At 37.7% G+C, this 21,434-nt stretch overlaps 1 protein-coding gene across 11 annotated transcripts in view; it reads right to left on the bottom strand.

The window, feature by feature from the left end:
* The window catches only part of BNC2 (basonuclin 2), a 425,127-nt gene that overhangs the window by 11,857 nt on the left and 391,836 nt on the right, over window positions 1-21,434 (bottom strand). For 7 of the 11 annotated variants that reach the window (XR_004902165.1, XM_036021560.1, XM_036021562.1 and 4 more), the window contains 2 exons: window positions 12,596-14,565; window positions 12,100-12,165 (listed from right to left, as the gene is read on the bottom strand). Coding sequence is in view for 10 of the 11 variants with exons in the window: in XM_036021560.1 (XP_035877453.1) it covers window positions 12,100-12,165; window positions 12,596-14,565 (2,036 nt within the window). In the remaining variant the exon portion in view is untranslated. The remainder of the gene's footprint in view (window positions 1-12,099; window positions 12,166-12,595; window positions 14,566-21,434) is intronic. The other 4 variants (XM_036021561.1, XM_028510565.2, XM_028510632.2 and 1 more) reach the window with 2 other exon arrangements.

The following is a 21,434-nucleotide window of genomic DNA, read 5'->3' as shown; positions in this document are numbered from 1 at the left end:
GCAGATAACTCCAAGGGCAGGTTGCTAAGCTGAGTGCAGGAAATGCCTACTGGGAAGTCTTTACCCTGACATGTGGGTATGGCACCACCAGAGTCATTATAAGAATGTAGAAACAGAGTTGCACTCTGTATTATTACTCTGTTGATAAAACAATCTGCCAGCCATAAGCAGCTCACAAAATCCTACCCCCTCTCTGTTCATTATTTTTAACACCCTCCCGCTTTCTTAATTTCACAAGCACACATTTTGTGATTGACTGTAATCTAGAACTTTGTGTTGCTTCTCACACATCTGCAGATACCACTTCCTCGATTTACTGCTGAGAAAACAGCAGCCAGACACACAACAGTCACATAAAAACACACTGAATAAGAAGAATAAATTAACATTGACAAAAGGACACACTGATCACCCAGATGGACACATCTTTCCTAAAATGACTTGTGAAATTACACATCTCCACCGATATGTTACCAGGAAGAGATGTTTCTCTTCATTTCTCACTTACAGCAATAGAAATCTGTAATCTAATTAGATGATGTACCAGCCCTCAATATCTGTCAACCAAACGATGTGCAGAAATGTGTAGACCAGCTCTGGCACTCTGTTCAACAGTGTCCCTTTTCCGCTGTCAGCAGTACTGTTGGCCTCTGCTAATATAATTACATTGACTTTTATTCAATTAAGTGCCATCTTTCGCTTAAAAAAACCCCCTACTTTATCAATTGATTCAGGTGTAATGCAATAATAAAGATGAACTCATGGCAGTGCATTAGCTCTGCTGTTCATAACTTCAGTACACAGGTTCATTCATGGTAGTCGATTTCCATTATGCAACCACAGTTCAAGGGAATTGATTTTTTTATGTTCATTTCTTAATCTATTTCATTTTTGTTTAATAATCTCCCTAAATACCATATGCAAAACACTAGAAATGAGGATGGGAAGAATGGGCTATAGAAAGCCTGCTGTTTTTTTCTCATGATTGTGAGCTTTTGAGATTTTCTAACAAACTCACACAGCATTACTGGGGTAGTAAGAGGAAAAGAAGAGGGAAAGGAGAAAGACTTTAAATTCTTTAAAGAGTACTGATTCTACCCCTCAAGAAGTTAGGTTCAGCTTTCACAGAATGGACAAAAGGCAGCACTTGATTTAACAAAGCCCTATTGTCAGACTGTGGAATAGGTCAATCCAAACCACTAACTGTCATAAAATACTGTCCTCATGAAGAGATACAAAGATCTATGGTTAACAGCAATGTACAAGTGTACTTGGATCAGAAAATTGAAGAGGTAAGAAGGGCAGATGGAAGAGACACAGAAGAACTCATGCCTACTGACTACAAGATACACGGAGAAGAGGATCGTAAGACGACAGGAGGGTGGCAGGCAGACAGTTGATGTTCTCTCCCTCAGACTCTCCCTCCCTCACTTCCCCTCTAAAATCAAGAACATGTTCTTGGGAGAAGATAAAAATAATAATAATAAAAATTAAAAAAATTAAGAAAGTCTCATGCCCAAATGAGAAAACCAGAATGTTGCAGTGTGAATAGTCAGCACCTTTGAGAAACTGTGATGTGTCAGGTACAACTGAAAAGTAAAATGGTTAGGGAATCGGAGTCACTGGATATTAATACTACCCTTAACCTGAACATTTGAAACTAAATAGTGAGTCAAGCTCTAAGTTACATGAGAAGTCCAACATCTAACTCTTCATCAGTTTTGAGCCATTCTAAACTTAGTGAATTGAAACAAAATACTTGATAATTAATTACAACACTTCCAGATACAATGGAATTAAGGGTCCATTTTGGATTAGTTTTGCCTTTATTTTCTTGCTTACCTCTGCCACTGAACACACACATACACACACACGCATACAACTCCCTTATATTGTCCAGAATAATCTCAGTGTATTTACATGGCAGATACCACACACACACACACACACACACACACACACACACACACACAGTGTGTATATATGTATATGTGCATGGGGATAGAGAGGTAAATTTATATCCAATTTTGGGAAATCTAGATACCAGGTTTGAGTGTATTATGGGACACTGAGTTAACAATACTAGCCATACTGACAAAAGAAAAATTAAAATTTCTGCCTCACTTAATTCTCTTCTATGGCTTCATATAACACTATCTGTTGTCCTTAACTGCTCAAAAATTTTTATATTACCATTTGTGAATAACAGGATGCTTACAGTCCTGTGAATTAAATTACATTTTTGATAGCATGCATTTCTGCAGAAACTAGTTGCTCTGTAGGCTGTTGTTTAAAAATTCTCTCCAGAAGATCTGAAAACTATTGCTAGCTCAGGAAAAAAATTCAATGTAAAATTCTAGTAAACAACATTAAAAAATACAAAAGAGTAAAGGAGTACATGTTAAATGCAAGATTTCAAAGCTAAGCAAATTCTGGAAAATTAAAAGTATGAAATTCAGTCACTTCAATCCTTTTCAATATAAAACAAATCATCCATACTGGTCACGCAGGCAGTTCCCGCTACATTCAAATTATTCACTTGAAGATAAGCTCCCACCAAACTCTTTAGGGGTTTAGCTAATTTACCACACAGATACGGCACGTCTGTTGTAATAACACACGGGATGTATTGGGGTCGACCATTTATCAGAATTAGACTTCTTTTCTCAATTCACAGTGAATTACGCTGCCTACATGACTCCCCTCTCTCAGAACCTGCCATTCCCTTACGGCCCCTAATGTGGCAGGCAAACAAAATTGACAGTCTCATCTTGTCAACAAGGGGTGATTCTCCTGAGAAGCCATTTAACTTTGCCCAGGAAGCAATGTATTAATGTGCCTGCCCCAGGAATGTTAATCATCGTCAAGTTTCCGACCTAACTTTGACATGAATGAAATCACCAAATTTGTTTACTAAATGAATCGTAATATGCTAATAAGAAAGCATGACACATAAGGAAAAGCCAAACAGATGGTTTGTTTACTCCACTTTGCAACTTTATAAATGTTGTAACTCTGAAATGTTAGTGAGAATTATTGATTTGTTGGCAGAGGCAAACGTGTCTTTTGCATACTAAATCTGGCGCTACAGTTAGAAAACAATTTGTCATTGCTGTGGAATGCATAAAAAATGTTAATGCTGTGATGGCATTTGAGAAAGCAGATTGGTAGGTGGAAAATGTATATGCTGAATGTTCAGGTTAAGTGTAGTATTAACATCCAATGGCCCTATTCCCTAACCATTTTACTTTTGAGCTGTACTTGACACATCAAGGCCTCTCAAAGGTGCTGACTATTCAATAGGTACCTGTTGCACTGTAATGTGAAGCCCTGAGTGTTGCACTGTGAACAGAATTATGTTTTCACAGCATTTGGAAATTTTCTCCATCAGACACTTCATATGGTATTCAGTTTACTATTACCATTGTTAAGAATGAGCCAAGTCAAGAACAGTGGCATCTTTTAAGGATTTATATAAGTCTGAGGTAAATTTTTTTGAATTTCATATTTACCCTGGATGAACTAACTCTCAAGTCTTCCATCCCTTGATTTAGTTTGACTTAGTTTAGAAGACACATTCCCAAAGTAACAGCAATAAATACATGTTTCTCTTGATTTTCAAAATTATCTGCCATTTTAAAATTAAACTTTCTTTTCTAATGTGTACAACATGGAATATGAATTTCTTTCTGAGATCTTTTTCAAAGGAAATATTTGCTAAAAATAGTCAAAATGTTTTACTTCATTAAAATGGTCCCGTTATGATCTTTTTAAAAGATAACATTAGAAATGTATGAGTTCAAGAGAGGAGACAGAATTTTGTAGGCAACATTATTATATAGTCATGGCCGTATTTAGAATGAATTCTATGTTGAAAATGGAACTACTTAAGGTATACAAATAAAAAGAATGCACAAAGCCTAATTTATGTCTTTGGTTACATGATGTTAAAATCACCGCTGAAACATAGGAACTCCAGTTAACCAACCAGCAATGCACCTATGTCACTAAACACTTCCATTTTTAGAAACATTCAGTTGATTTTTGTAAAGTTTGTTTGGCTTTTCATTTTTGTTAGCATAGCTGAAGAAGCAGAATTCTGTATTAAAGAGGTGCTTATTTCTCCTAATATTCTTAACCACTCCCCCTGTACCTTCTTAGTCCTACACATACACATTGAAACTACCGCTAGTCTTGTGGGATTTCCTGGTGTATCACTATGAAGTGTTGAAATGTTTACCTGTCGGCAGAAGAGAAATGAGAGTATGAAGTGATCTAAAGAAACCACTGAGTTCATCTTACTGCTCAAGGATCACTCTGGAGTAAGAAACATTAGCGGCTATCCCAGACTAGCGCTTATATCTCATTTGAAACATCTCCTCATTCCTGACCAACAAAGAAAATTTCAATAAAGTACTTTTACTGGTTTAACAACAGTGAGCTCCGGGGATTGTCAAAGTGCTAAGCCTTTTCCAAGGAGAGAAGAAATCAGCAGCTCAAATATAATTAACCTTCCATTCTCAATGCAAACTGCCACGCACAGGAGCTCTGCGGTCTATTAGCTAAGTCATAATGGCCAACAGGCAGAAGCAAAATTGGTCAAAAAGTTGGCTGCTGCTGTCATATTTTTGGAATTATGATTAATGGCACTAATAATGCGGATGATTACTGATATGTGTATCTCCAGCAGTTTATCATATTGCTCTGGCTGCCTACACAATAAACAGGATGCTATCATTTACCTCTTTATTGAAGGCAATCCTTCTCTTGAAGGAGAATATTCTAATTACTTCGTAATGTTTTATGTCTTAAACATTTTGCAGCTCTGGACCTTGCCAACTGCTTCATGTCTACCATTGATTAATTACTGAATGTTTAATCAAAATTTAGAACCTAATGTAGTCATTTATGAGCTCACTGCAGTGCCAAAGTAGTTAGGCTTTGCTCCCAAGTTTGGAGAGGGTTGGGTTCAAAATCAAATCCCAGCCATGCATAAGGATCCAAGAATTTCACCTTGGGTGCTCTGAGGTTGCCAATTCCATCTTTGCTGATGAATGGAAGGTAATCTAACTACAGGGTAAACAGCATTTTTACCTACCCTTTTCCCACTGGATTTCCCTTTCCTCTTTCCTCAGTTCCCTAATCAACGGAGCACCTCCATTGGCTGCTTCTGAAAACAAGAATGTCCCTGTGAATGCCCATCATGAGAACATAGTTTTGAAGTGGTTAAACAAGTGAAAAATAATTTGCTGGGACAAATACATGAGTTTTTTTTAATGTGGATTTTTTATGGTACTGTCATACAACCATTCACCGTTGAAGTTAAGTGTTTTTTTAATACCATTACTGAACTGCTGAAATGGATGCTAATATAGCTTGGAGTGCTAATGTCAAGTCCCGGTAATAAAAAAGACAGACTGCTGAATGAAATAATTTCAAGTAAAAAATAGAACAAAAGTGCTCTCTCTCTTGCTCTCCACTTTTATTGAATTGGGACTGACTGAGCCAATTGCTTTAGAAGTCTGTAAAACACAATTACTAGTGAGCGAACTGACCCACCAGTGCCCCCACAGTGACGGAGAGGACGGACTAAACAGGCAGCAGAGTCAGAGCAGCTCCCCTCAGCTGGCCATCAGACCGCAGAGGCTTCCTTCTGAGAGGGTTTGTTGTCCTCACTGCCCAAATCTGTCTTCTTTTACTCAAAAAATCTTGTTATATATGTGGTACTATAACTTCATACATCACCTTACAGGATAAAAATGTCTGTTCTAGCAATTAAAGATGATTTGTCTTTTGATATTCTTATTTATGAGGGTGTTTATGTATAAACACACACATTATGTGGATGTACTTAGATTAGAATTGAGTAGCTGGTAGTAATTCAGACTGATATATTCAATAGAAAAATTGAGAGTCACTTGCATATATTCAGTTAGCAAAACTTGGCCTTTTTTTCCTTTGTAAGGTAAAGTCAAAATAATTACAGCAAGCAAGAAAAGGAATTAAACCAGAAGTGGGTAACATTTTTCCTCTTAGTTAATAAAAGAACTAATAAACTCCATAAAGTACTAGAGTTACGATCACTAACACTTCAGGCATAACAGCTTTTTACCAGGAATTTACAACTCCTGTTTTAATTCAAGCAGCTTGCATTAGGACATAAAATCTAGGTATTTTTTAAAAAGTGTAGTTTCATGTTAAATAACTGAAGAAAAATTGATCTTTCCTAAAAAGTGTTTTCTTTCTCCTTCTTCAGCCTGCTTCTCTCTCTCACATGCATGTACACACATACATACATATCTTATCACTCAAGAATCAAAGTTACTAAATCCCTTTTTTATGACATTGTAATTTTTTGGCAAGTGTAAACTCCTTTCATATTCTGCCACATTCATTTATTTGAAGTTTGTGGGAGTCTTACAAAAAAAACATTAAATTATTTCTGAGAAGGATTTTTTTTAAAAGAAAGAAGCAATGTTATAGCTCAACCTTCACCATGAAATTTTAACAAAGAAAAGTCTCCCTTCTTCTTAGCACAACAAATGATCATTTACAGCAAGAGAGAGCTAGTAGAAGCCTTTCACCTACGAAAAAAACCATTCTTAGCAGGTTTGATATAAATGAATGTTAATATATGTGTAGTCTTATAGCCTGCTTCCTGGTGGGAAATGGCCTATATTTTTTTAAAGAAAAGATTATCTACAAAAATGAGTATCTCCAATGAATAATTATTTATGAGAACGATTCACATCAATAAAGTCTATCAGAGGTTCAGATAGATGGTGGTGGACCCAAGAGAGGAAGAAATCAAGAAAACGACGACCCTTTCAAAGTGGTGTCGTCCTGAAAAACACTGCTTGTGTATTCAGTATGTACATTTTGCTCTCAGTGCTGTTTTTGCCTGAATTTTCAAGATAATGCTGCAAGAGTAGTAGCTTGTTCCTTTTGAGGGAAGGTAAGAATAAGGAGCATATAGAAGCACTATGTTTGTGCAATGGAAGTTATATAGCCACAAGAAATTAAATGTAACTCCCATCAATAGAAATTTGTAAAAAATCTCTTTGTACTGTGAAAAAGGAAGTCATTTTCCTGCCATTAAGCTTTGTTGTCTATTTGGTAGGCAGTTTGGTGGAAGTGACTGGTGTAGTTCTTGGGGTGGAGGAGTGAAAGGTCAGCAGAGGCTTAAATGAGCTTGTCTTACATCCAGCTGGGCCAGCAGGAGGTCATTAGGAAGATAGGAGGCTCACTTCAGGCTTGACAGAGTCTCTCCTTATGATACTAGGAGACTGTCTTGCTCATTGCTCTTCTCCTAGTATATAAAAAGAACCCCAGAGACAGGAATGACACCAAAGTTTATCTTACTACCAAAGTTTCGCTTGAGGAGGGCACAACTAGCAATTACTCAGAAGGGGGATTTATTTTGTTTGCTTGCCTTTGATGGAAAGTAATGGAGATAAGTACAAAAGACCTATTGATCTGTTGGCTTTATTGTGAAATCAAATAGAGTAACACAGGAAAAAATCTCTTCCTTAACATTTAGGAGTCAGAGGACCTGTACAACTTCACTTCATAAAATAATTTTGGAAAAGGAGAATTGCAATTTGATTGGCAAACATATAGGAAATGAAATAAATGGCTGACACCATAGAGAGGATTAACATACTGTATTTGACAGCTAATTATATTAGGGTGAATATACTAATAGTTATCCTGAATTGGTGCTAAGTGGCTCATGGAGGTATTGCCTAGTGAAATCATGTGTAATTATTGAAAATCTCTCCTTAGAAAAGTTCTCTATAAGTTTCCTAACACAGTTAATGATGGAAAAAAATCAATGCTGCTGCTGAGAAGGTGATAACAGGAGGCAGGTAACATGTTTTCACATCTTCACCTCTGTTGTTAATGCATGCAGTGGCTCATCAGAGGTAGCTCATGTTAATTTATTCCTGCACACCTGTACAGGGCTGGAAGTCAGGTAATCAGACAAGCAAAAACTATATATCTCTGCTTTTTAGCTACAGCTACCTAGAGGCCGATACACAAACAAATTTAGTTCTTGAGACATCAGCAGGTTTTAATAAACCAAATACAGATGTCTTACTCCATACAAATCAAGAAGTTTACATGTTTAAATCTGGACGGGTTTAACAAGCAATCAAAGAGAAGGCTCACACTTGGTATCAAATGGTTGCCTCATATTTATTTATAATTCACCCAAAGCAAATATTATTTTTTTTTAAATTTATTCATGGAATCGAATCACCTTTCCTACACCTTGAAGATCAAACAAATACATTCACTTTTCTGATAAAATTTAAGACAAACATTGGCAATTAGTGGCTACTATTCTCAGAGAAAGAGAGGAACAGAAGTGGTAAAAATCATATAAGATGAAAAAACAAAGAGACACATACTTTTTTCTATGTAGATCACCAAGTTTCTGTATAGAAAGTTTTCATTTTTGTTGAGGGAGTTTTAAAATTGCCAATCTCTAAAGCAGATGTAAATAGGCTTTAACATATTAGCAAGTGGTAAGGAATTTTAGGGAAGAAGAGGACAGAGGGTATTTATTTATTTATTTTCTGAATAAAAAACAAATGTAATTTATAAATGGGGTTCCCTTCAGTACAGGTGATCCATGGTTACTCAGCCCTCCTGGGGATCCAAATTCAAGACAGAGGACGAGAATAGGACCAAAGGCAAAGTAGGCCCAGCTAATTCTACGACATGCACTTCAAGAAAATTTCCCTTATAAAGACTGTAGTTTCTAGGCCCATTAGTTATAATTTCTTCTTCCCAGGGAGTGTTTCATGTGAATACCTCAAAACTGAGGCCCATCCTGGCTGGATAGCTCAGTTGGTTAGAGCATTGTCCTGATACACCAGGGTTGCAGGGTTGACCCTCAGACAGGGCACATGCATAACATGTGCCAAGAAACAACCAGTGAATGCATAAGTAAGTGGAAAAACAAATCAAGGTCTGTCTGTCTCCCTCTCTCTCAAAAATCAGTAAAAATTAAAATAAAGAACAAACAAAAAACTGAGGGCCAACTTCCTATTCCCTGACAGAATAGTAGTATCCTAGTAGCACAAAGATCATGGGATAAACAAAAAGGAAGGAAGGGTGTTCAGAGATTTTCAGGACTAACCCTACATAATGTTATCAGTACATACTCAATTACCTTTTAGTATCGTAGTTCTTTAGAGAGAAAATAATTTACGTTATTCTAACATCCACCTACTGACAGAATGAATTGGGCTTTGTGTGTATTAGCTTGCTCTTCGTCATTAATGTGAATGATCCTCTTTGCTTTTGAATTTCTTAAGTTCACATTCATTCACAACTGTGTAAAGAAGGACACTTAGAATCCTCAGCCATGTGTGCCCCATTCTCTCTTTTCTCCCTTTTTTCTGACTTTAGACAAAGAACATTCTTGCTAATCAAAAAGCCTTCAACTTAATCTTGTAAAATCTAGAAAGACCATAGCAAAGGTCTGGGAATCTCTGTTAACTAGCTGCCAAATCTCAAATATAGTATTTAACATCTTTCTACTTTCTTCTTATTAACATGCCTATCTAGAGACAAAAATGCAGCTCCCTCGTGTATAACCATCTTGGAAGAAGCCCAAGAAGACCTGTGTACCACTCTTATAAGGTGTTCCAAGCCCGAAGACAAAAGGCTGTTTTTATAAACAGAAGGGAAAAGGTTATTCTGTTCGTTTTATCACAGGCATCCTAGAAGTCCTGTAGCTCTGCACACTTCAGCCCCCAGTCAAAATCCCTTCTAATGCTTTATTTGCACAAGGAAGACATTGTGCAGTCAAGGATGGATGAATCAAGACTCTGGGGAAGGGAAAGGAATGGGCCTGAGGACAACAGGATTAAAGGCAAAGGATGGTTTCTGTTTTGGAAGGTCTGTTGGCTCAAAGGAAAGGAAGAAAAATTGCCTTAGCTTCATTGCAGAGGAAAAAGCAGGGACACGAAAGTCCTGGGGTTCTTGTGACTAGCACAGTGAAAGTGAAGGGAAAGGGTAAGGCAAGTCTAAGGGATGGATCAGAGATGTGATTCAAGAGGCTTTGTGAATAAGGAGATGAAATTATAGGTCAATATTAGTTGATGAAATGATGATAAAAGGCTGGAACAGGAAAAAAATTATGTTCAAGTCCAATCTGCTGAGATGCAGCAAGAGGCTGGTACCCAAAAGAAATCACTATTTCTGGTTATTAGGTGGTAAATATAGTTTCATTGCATATTAATTCAAATCATAGATTCAACAGGGATGAACATCTTTCTTCTTAAGGAAAAAATGTCAAAATTAAAGTATCAGTTTCTGTTAAGTTTTTAACATGGGATCAAAATATTTGAGCATTCCTGAAGAGCAAAATTTTAAGTGAAAATCAAACAACTTTCTTCATAGAGCATTTTTTCAATTTGTTTTTCTTCATTGACCATGTGTGACAACATCCAGAATTAAAACGATTAGGTGTGATGTGATATTTCAGCCCAATGAAATGTGTCACCTGTCTTGTGAGGTTTGCCATATCTTGTGTGACTGAATATACGTGGGAGAATATCAGTATTATTTTCCCACTTAGAATATACTGGTCTAAATTCCCATAAGGCTGGTCACTCACTAAGCTCCCAATACTTAGAATAAAAATGAATATTGAAATACTCCCTTATCAATAAATGTTTTTTCCTTAGACAAACCACCTTCTCAACAGGACCTGCTTATGCACTAAAACATAAAAACACAGTGGTGTAGAGGAAAACACCGAAGCTTTGTAGACCTTTGCTCCTAGACTCTTTTTATTCCAGTGTTATGACTTAACAATATTTTCAGCAAACCAACTAAAACTGCGGTAGGAATTCATGCGAATAAGCTTAAATTTTGGCTTATCTTCAAACATTCCATTTTCATAAATATTTTATGCAGTTTTCATGAGTCTTTTATTTTTGTTTAAAAAATCCAATGCATTAACCTCATTATCACTAGGGCACGATTTTAAGTTTAAAAGAATGAACATTACAAACTTGGGGAAGAAAAGTTTGGGTATAGTATTATATTTTATTATTCACAGTATAGCTATCTTGTCTGCCATATTCTGGGACTGTGGATGATAATTTGGAACTGAAATGAACTTGGTGACCACAAACGATTTTCACAGAATAAGGTAAATGGGAGTGGGAGGAGGGGCTTCAGGAGGGGAAATCTTTAAGAAGAGAGATTTCTCTTCAAAGCATGTTTTGAGTTGTATAAAGTAAGACTTATTTTTCTCAGAAATTTTGCTTTTCATGAATTGGGCCCCTTGAACTGTACTTCAATACAATAAAATACACTTTAACTTTTATTTTTTAAAAAGACTAATGTTTTAAATATTCTAGAAGCAGGTCACTACTTTCCAGTGGCACTTTTATTATGTTACTTTGTCAAAGGCTCTGCCTAACTGATAAGCACTTGCATCTGGGTGGTGGCTATGGGCAAACTTCCTAGCTAATTTTGTTTCTTCTACATATACTGATTTTTAGCATGCAATAAATTTTTCTCTAAAAATATTTTTAAAAGACAATGTAAAACAAAAAAACACATCTAATATAATAGGAAAATGAGCTGGTGTGTCTCTAGCTGGGCTGGTGCGTTATGTAAATGATATGCTCATAAGTGTATCTCCCTCAGGGCAGGGTAACTGTGGTACCCCACCCCTGACCACCTTGACACATTCCATTTATATGACATTTTCTTTAGGACTAAAAAAGAACATTGTTGGTTTAGGACCAGCTGCTTCTGTTTAAGCCCAACTGTTTCAGAGCTGCAGCTACATAGCTAAGGTGTGATGTCATCTGAAGGCTGGACATTATATATTCTAAGAGCTCCTAAAAGTATATGCATGCCTCCCCTTCTGTGCATAATTCCCATGATAGAGTATATTTTTGAGATTTGCTAAAGACATTGTCAAGCTAAAATAAAGAAATCTACACCACATCATTTACCCACATTAACAATTACTTTGGTCCCATTTTCTTCTGATATTTTCATGATTCACAGAATTCAAGGACACACTAAATACTCAGGTAAGAATGATAACATTTCTGGTTATACCTACGGAGATGCAGGCTGTCTCGATGTCCTGGACCTACGGTTCTTTCCATCCGTAAGTTTCTGTTTCTATATTGGATAAATATGTGTGTATGAAGATAATATATTGATTTAATTAAAAAGCCACAAGGCAAAGCAGAAATGTTTATAACAGAAGCTGTGGCTTCTAAGTGAAAGTTCATGGGGAAGCAGGGAACTGTGTACACAGTTAACTGATTCACACATCTAGATGCATGGAAAAACATACACACACATACACAGAGCACAGAGAAAAATGGCGTGCATTACTGGGTAAGATGGCACATGATTCTGCATGCTTAATCATGACAAGCACCAACTGCAACAATCCTTCATGAGCATGGCAGCTTGGTTATCTGTGGTCACTGTGGACAAACTTTACAGTGCATCAAACACATCTAAGCTAGATTTCTTAATGTTAAGTCCAACATGACTGGCACCCTCCACCCCCAGCAGTAGCAGCCAATGGAGATTTACTGACCTGTCTCGGCTTCGGCGAGAGGGGAAGGCAGCGTTGCAGCCAGCCACTGTGCAGACATGCATCTCTTTTAAGTGAACGTTCCTATAGTGAAGCTTCACACTGTAGGAGCTTTTGAAACTCTTCTTGCACACATAACAGATTTTGGGGTCAGGGCTAGAACACAGGTCACCTTCTGGGGAGAACTTTTGAGGGCTGCCGTAATTCAGAGACGATGTAAAACTTTCGTGCAGGGCAGCCATGCTGGCTCCCCCACCATTGTACAGTCCATACTGGCTCATGTAAAACATGTCGTAAGTGGGATCTGTGAATTCTTCCTTCACCTTGATGATGTCCTGGTGAGAGGGCTCACTGTGGTTCTCGTCAGGCCTCTCACTGTTCATCAGGACTTTCTCACTCACTTCACTGTGAATGTGCTCATCCCCCTCCATGGACTCCTCACCTAGTTTGGGCTCTGAAGACTCAGACTCATTCTCATAATCCCGCTCAGGTTCTTGATCCTCAGAAGTCATGCTGTCAGCCCTTCTTATTTCAGTCCTTGAAATACACCGGGACCTGCTATGCTTAGAAAAGTCCTTCACTGACATGCCTGGACTCATCTCCTCTTGGGAGTGGCAATGATTGTCGTGGCTCACGTCATTTACCACAGCTCCAGCATCATTTGGGTCATCATCTTCATCATCAAACTCATCAGCAGTATCAATAATTTCTTTTTCAATCTTCACAGGCATGCTGGACTTCCTGGGCTTCTTCTTGGGGGCCAGGTCAACACTGGGCTCATGAGTGGCCATCATCACTACTGGTGCTGCTGGCTCAGAGGGTGGTGGTGGGTGCTGCTCTATGGTACCACTGGATGGAATGATGGGACTGGTTGGAATGGAGGTGGGAGGGCTCACCATTTCTCCTGGAGTGAGTAAACTTCTGTAAAATGGAGGAACTGGTTGGACAGTCTTTAGCCCAGAAAATACCAGCTGACTAGGCAGAGGACTCTGTAAAACAGGATCTAGTGGGGGAGTGGTAAAACCCATTGGGGGACGGCCAGGACTGGTGAGTGTGAGATTTGATTTTGTACTTGCTATGACGGGGGTGGCAGCTCCTGACGTGGCCCGAATTAAATCTTTGTCTCGGTTATTCCTCAGCATAGGCATGTGAAGGCGGGGGTTGGGGTTTGCACTGTGGCGATTACGGCTTCGGAGGGAGCTAAAGACCATGTTGCAACCTTCAATGGTGCATCGATGTTTGATCTTCAGGTGAACAGCATTATAATGAATTTTGAGAGTACCTTTATCATAGAATGTCTTCCCACAAGCATTACAGAACACTCTTCCTTTCCTAGAGGCTGACCCCATTCTTCTCATCCGGTGAATCCGGAATGAACTTTTTGGGTGTTCAGTTTTGGTCAGATCACTGACTGGGGCAGAATTCTGAATGGGTGATACGCAGGGTGGCTCAGTTTTGGGCTCCACGTTAGTAATGCTGGTCAAGGCGTTTCTACTGGGAGTCTGATCGTTCTTATAAGGTGTAGGAGATACTTCAGATTCGCTGCTCTCATTATATTCATTCTGGGTTGACAGGCTTGGTTCCCGCAGCCTCAGTCCTGGCTGCTCTAACAGTAGCCCATTTGGTGGCAACCCTAGCAGTGGGGCTGAGACTGGGTTTATGTACTGGAATGGAAGCAGAAATGCAAGGCTGTTGGGGATGTTTTCGAAGTGATGAATGCTGGAAGGGTTGCTGTTCTCTAGGTGAGCAAGGAGGCTGGGACTCCTGGTGCGATTATTGCTCTCAATGAAAGTCCTTATGTCTGAGTCTGTCTTTGAAGATGGTACAGCCACGGCCTGCCCTTCCTTCTCCTGAATTGCCATCAGCTCTACAATGGATTTAGTTTCTCCAAACCGCAGAAACTGCTGAAGGGTGATGATTTCCTCTTCTCGAGACATGATGGCCCAGCGGTCCAGCACCTTGCCGGCAGCATCCTAGAGGCCACATCAAAGAAAAAACAAAGACAAACACAAAAACTTATTGATTGTGCATAATTATTCAATGTAACTGAAGGTGCTCTGTCTGCTCATGAAATATCGAGAGCGAGAGCAGGAAATAACATGCAAACACTGTTAATAAAAGTCAACCCACAAAGCAAACTTTTCTGCCATGCAAATGTAGTAATTAGAGTCACAGTTAGAGAAACAGATTGAGTTTAATAATGTCAAAACAAACAAAATGTAGACCACTGGGGCTCTGTGATCTAAAATGCCTTCACTACTGCTATTTTAACAACAATGGTCTATATACTATGCAACTATTTAGCATACATTAGTACAAGACGTGAACTCTTGCTGTGAAACCCAGTAAAAATGCAAAAAAAGTTACCTTAATCCTTATTAAATAATGACACTGTAGGAAAGAATTAAGTGTATTTTGCAAATTTTATTTCTTCAACACAAGCAGACATAACACTGGGGTCAACAATGAAAACTCCTTTCAAAAGGTATTATGTGACTTTCTAAATCAAAAAGATGAATAAAGTACTATTACCTCCTATACCCCATTACTAAGCCATATATAGTTTTCTTTTTTTAATGGCTATATTCTAGTGACATTTAATAGTGGGCAATTTCAAAAGGTTGAATAAGAACAAACAGTAATTGTACTTTTCTAGAAAATTGATTATAATCCTATGATTCAAAGTTTGAGTTAGAATTAAAACATTTGACTTTTATGATCTTGTTATAAATGACAATTACAGATGTTTAGAAAGTAAACATGTGATGGATTTAGATAGAATAAGTGTGTGAAAATGTTGTCTCTTAACATCCCCCTCTGATAGCAAGGGAGTCCACAGAGAATACACATCAGTAATCACGACACTATGTATTGTTAAATATACATTAAAAAGCATTTCACACTTTCATTTTTGCTAGTAACTATGAGATTTGCCTGGAGGTAGAACTTAAAAATTCTGCAACATAATGTCAGGCAATCCATTTCAGCATGGATTGAGAGCAATCTATGCAAACACTTAAATAATGACTCTGTCACTTTCCAGGGCACAGCTTCTTTCCACCAGGACAGGACTCTGCAACCTTCTGTGAGTGACACTGCTCCAACCTTAACCACTGATTTAAGAAAGCAACAACAACAAAAAGACACACTTATTAATTGCAAAGAGAAAAACCATTAGTTTATAATAAAGAAACTTAGCAGACCACCTTAACCAAGTGATCAAAGTTAACCTCACCAGTGATAAGTATCATCGTGTACCTAGTGATACATTCACTAAGAAGGACACCTCATTCCTTTTGTGGTTTTCTTGTCAAAAATTTATAACCTCAATCTAATCATGAGAAAACAGCAGACAAACCAAAATTAAAGAGCATTCTACAAAATAGTGGCTAGTACTCTTCCAAGTGTAAAGTTGGGAAAAAAATTTTTTTAAACAAAGAATAGTTAGAGATTAGAGGAAACTAAGAAAATAGGATATATAAACATAATGTGAAATCCTAGAAATCCTAGATCAGAAAAAGGACATTAGTGGGAAAACTGGCAAATGTGAATAGTCTCTAGATTACTTAATAGTATGGTATCAATCTTAATATCTTAGTTTCAACAATGGTACTATGCTTATGTTAGACGTTACATGAGGAAAAGCAGGATAAAGAGAAAGGTACTACTTTTGCAATGGAAAATTCTCTCTCATAGACAAGTCTACTCAGCCTTGTGATATAAAATTCTCTCTGGACCACAGTCATACGGTATGAACCATGATAACTAGTTTGATTATAAGGAGAAACTTGCCATTTATTTAAGTTACTTTAAAAAAAAAAGAAGCTCTGATAATTATGTGCTGTTCCTTATAAGGCTGGCTCCTAGCATTCCATCATTTTACACAAAGTATATGCTTGGGTGTGTGTATCAGGGTGTCCATTCTTACATAAATTGTCACACACAGATGTCCCTCTGTCATCTTGTATATAAAATTAGCCTTCAGACCAAATGCTCTCATGCAGCTATCTCCTCAGAATTGTCAATGTAACGATGTGGGTAAATGGTGACTCTGGATGATCCCAGAGTCCTGCATTAGCCATTAAAAATAAGTGTCATTTATAGCAATTGGTCTACTTTATATATATATATATTTTTTTTGCGGGGGAGAGATAGGGTAAGCAAGGGAAGGTATTGGTGTTGTAGACACAGAAATTTTAAATTGTGGTTTTTGTATAGATTATCTCATTTGAACCTCATAATAGCTTCCAGAGCTCAGTGCATGTTTAACAGATGAGAAAACAGAGGTGAAAAAGGGTGAGATGGCTTGTTAAGGTTGCCAGGATGCTAACTTGGAGTCCAAGGCTTGCACCCAGAAATTCTGACTCCAAGTTCACGGAACACAATGACTGTCATTCTGTGACGCCGTTTCCCAGATGAGCATGCTGAGCTGGTGATGAGACGTAGAATTTCTCCTGAACAAGGCTGGTCCTCCAGAGTACGTAATGTCCTCTTCTACATCATTTTTCTTTACCATCAAATCCACTCTCTTGATTGCTTTTTTTTATAGAGCCTTTCACTGTGGACTGTTTCTCAGGCTTAACCCAACCTAAGCAGCATACAGTCATTTCTTCCTCAGGTTCTTCCCAGGGAGCCTGCATCTAAATCTGCATGTCAATAATGTACTTACACAGCTGCCAGCCTCTGGTATTAAAAAGGCCTGAGAAACCATAGCAACTGATCAAACCCACCTGAGGCATCTCCTCTCCATCACCCTCCTGTCTTCCCTCACCCAACAGTACACAGCAGTCCCATATGGTTTCTCTTTTCTCCTGGCCTGCCGCAATGCCTGCTGCTATTTCTAGAACCACTACCTTTCAGACTCTTTCAGTCCAGAGTAGCTGTCTGCTAAAATGGAGACTGTTACCTGTGTTAAGCCACTTACTTCTGGGGTAAGAGGTCCAGGTAAGCAAGTCTTAGGATTTTGTTAGTAGCCTGAGTTATAAAAGAGAAGCTGCATCTATATATAGCGGTAAGAGAAGCAGCAATTTATACTAACATTGAAGGTCTGCGTAACATCATTGTAAACAAATGTGCTTGGGAACAGGACAAATATCTACATGACACATTCAAACTGGAGTTGCAACCCCTGAACCCAGACTGTATGATATGACACTGAGGTTTTTTCCAAAGAAGCCATCATTCACATTCGATCAAGATTATCTAATAACATCATGTTCATAAGTGGTGAAACTGCAGCAAGAAAGAAAGTTGACTTTCGTAGCAACACAATGAATCTGCAAGATCCATGCTAAGAGTGGCTATCAGTTTTAGCATGTCTTTCAAAAAACTGGTTGAAGGAAGTTAGAAATCATCAAAGGGAAAAAAGGGAAGGCCAGGTTCTTTCTTTCCATGTGTGACAGAAACAAGCATCGTCTGGTGCAATGATGCTTAAACAGTGGCTTAAGACCCCTCTGTTAAGGCAAGAATTTCCATGAGTGGTCTGTATGCTGTTCACAAAGGACCAGCACCAGTCTGAAGCCTTAAGAAAAACCAGGCTGCAAGTCATTGAAAGTGACCATTTGGAATCCTTTAGGACAATTTGATACTGTTGCAACAACTAAAGGCGTGATATTTTTTTAAAAAAAATATTTCTTTTTTACTTAAGTATTGGCTCAAGATTGATTAGTGGGAAAATTGATCCTTCCTCAAAGACAGTTTGAGAAGTACAGATGTAAAATCTAGGCTCCCTTGCCATGTCAAAGAAACTTTACCAGACTGAGTAAGAGCTATAAAAAGAATTAGGTATTATCATCAAATAAACATTAATTTAACAAAATTTTAGTCTGTTAAGCCAGTGTAAATATCCTGACTGCTGACCAACCCTTACAGGGACATTGGTATTGTGCATGAATAATAAATTACATAAGTGTATAACTGGACACTTGTCTTTTTCATTCAATTTTGTAGTTGGTGTGTCAATTCTTTTGGGTTTTCACATTTGTAAACAGAGTTCAGTGACCTTTTAACCCTTCACATGGGGAATAAGATTTACCCTGTTAAGTGAAATGCAAGGTATTATTGTAAGTATTGATTTCCTGTGAAAATAACTGGCTATACTATTAATTAAAAGATGAGTAACAACAAATAATCCAGACTTATAAACCAGTTTTACTGGGTTCAGAAAAGTATAAAACACTTGAAATATTTACATCTAAGCATTTTACATGAAAAGACTTCCTTTTATTATTTCATCATAACTAGTGATTATCACTTGATATAAATCTGGCACCCAGTTCTACATAGCTCTGCAGAGTGATTTTTAAAAATCTTTTTTGTAGTAGGATCAACTGTCATGGTTTGAATGGTTTTATTTGAGGTCTTTCTTCACATCAAAGCATCTTATATGACTTGTAGTTTTAAAATCAAAGTAAAGTAAGGTTGATTTTCTTTTTATTTGGGAGAGAGGGATAGTACAGTTATGTCAAGAGATAGAAAAAAGACCAGATAAGAAGCTTTAGGATAATTAGATTGTTAGGAGACCTCAAGCCCAGAGAATCCTCAGTCCAAGAAGGACTCCTTCTGTGTTAATGGCAGACAACTACCTGTCACGGCACAGAGGAAAAAAACACCTTTCTGTCCATGCCTGGAAATGAGGGAGAAACAATGAGCACACCAGAGATCTCTTACCCATTTCCTCAATCAGTAGTCAAATTATTAAGAAATAAGTGAATAATTTAATTCTCAAAGACAGGTGCAGAAAATTTAATTTTCTGTTCTATTACATAAACTTGTCAGTCAAACTGAAGACATAATTTAAAGGAAAATCCTAACATGACTAGCTAAAAACAAAAAATATATTTTCCCTTTGATATAATTATAAATCTTTTCTTAAATCCTTACCTGAAGATATGTTTATTGATTATTTTTGAGAGAGAGAGAGAGAAACACTGATGTAAGACAGAAACAGTGATCTGTTGACTCCTGAATGTGCCCCCAACTGGGGATTGAACCCACAAGCTAGGTATGTGCCCTGACTGGAAATCAAATCCATGAACTTTTGGTGTATGGGACAATGCTCCAACCACCTGAGTCACCCAAGCCAGCGCTAATTTTACATCTTTTAATTAAATGACATTAAGCTATAGGGATTGCTAACCACTTAGAACCAAAGCAGAGGTTTATGAGACATTCTTTATGATTTCATGTCACTGTACAGTGTGCTAGTTTAGGAAATTATTCCGTCATAACCATGTTGGCAATTTATTTTCATAACCAGTTTTCTGTTGTAATGTTCTGTTCTTTTTCCATCAGGATGAATTCAAGTATCAAGGAAAGAGGGATGGGGTTCAGTAGAAGGTAAAGAAATGACCAAATTCAAGCCTATCAGTTTGGTACCCTATCAGGTAAAATGTAATAGGGATTGCCAAATTAAAAATGGATAAAACAGTGCTATGTAAAACCTTGAATATCAGGTTTGTTAGAAGTTTAAGTCTTAAGGGTAAACAAAGAGTTTGAGATGTACACAATGGAATAATACTGGGCAATAAAAAGGAATAAACTTTTGACACACAGCACAACATGGATGACTCTCAAAAGCATGATGCTAATGATGAAAGAAGGCAGACCCAATAGATTCAATCATTCCAATCATACAAAATTCTGGAAACGTTAACAGAAAGGAGATAGGTGGTTGCCAGGGCTAAGGGTAAGGGAAAGGAACTGACTGCAAAAGAACATTAGGAAATTTCGGGGGTATGGAAATAGTCTACACAATGATTGCATTTATGTTTTTACTACTATATATTGTACACTTAAAATTGGTAGATTTTATTGTATGTAAAGTGTACCTCAATGAAATAACTCAGAACACTGAATCATGCAAACTGCATGAAATCTCACACTCATAACCCAACATTCACAACTTGCCCTATTTGTAGGCCAACTTCCTGCTTACTGCCTTTGGCTGTGACCACAATAACAGGCAGACATGTTCCCCATTCTCTCCTATCAGTAGTATGCCCAACAATCCATTGTGATATGAGAAGTAAACACGACAATTTCTATTTTCTTTTACCTAAAAACATAATTTTTGAGCTAATATTTTATATGTGGACTTACAGTTATACGTTACTAATTTAGAAACAGTTTTATTTATTAGGGTGCAAGCTAAAGGATGTGCTGTAATAAAATTTGGAGATTGCTTCCCTACAGAGATAATATTGATCCATAGCAGGCACATACTATATGTACATACCTTTGGAAACACTTTGGAAGAAGCTGATGAAGAGCAGTCAGTTAATTCGCCTAAAATGTCTCCATCTGCGTTTGTTTTGGCCTTTTGGTTAAGTGGACATGTCCCAGGATGTGATACCCAAATTGGAAACATGTTATCTAACTGCTGGGTCCCCTCAGGAGCAAGTGATGGGCTCAGACCATTGTTCCTATTATATGAATAGGGGCATTCCATCAGCCTAATTGGAGGGGTTGGCAAGTGGACGGCTCAGGGGTAAGGCTTGTGGGTTGGCTCAGAGGGCTGGAAGTAGCAGGAATTTGAGGGAAATACTGGGTGGAAGAGAAGCCTTTGAACACTACACAAAATTTTAAAGGAAAAAATTATAGAAGCCATAAAACTTTCAGTCCTCTTCTCTCCCATTCTCCCACTAGTTACCTATTTTAAAACTCAGATGGGTCCATATATAACAAGCAGATACTTCAGTTTTAAAGTGTTTTTCTGAAGTCAATTCACTTTTAAAACTCTTCCCTTAGCCAATAATTTTAACTGGTCTGGGTGCTCTCCACTTACATCAGAGCCTATTTTTCTTTGCTTTTTTGTTAGATTATGTTTATCTCAAATTTATAT

The sequence above is a fragment of the Phyllostomus discolor genome, chromosome 3 (assembly GCF_004126475.2).
Source record: "Phyllostomus discolor isolate MPI-MPIP mPhyDis1 chromosome 3, mPhyDis1.pri.v3, whole genome shotgun sequence".
NCBI classification, from domain to species: domain Eukaryota; kingdom Metazoa; phylum Chordata; class Mammalia; order Chiroptera; family Phyllostomidae; genus Phyllostomus; species Phyllostomus discolor.
This window is presented reverse-complemented; position numbering and strand designations above follow the sequence as displayed.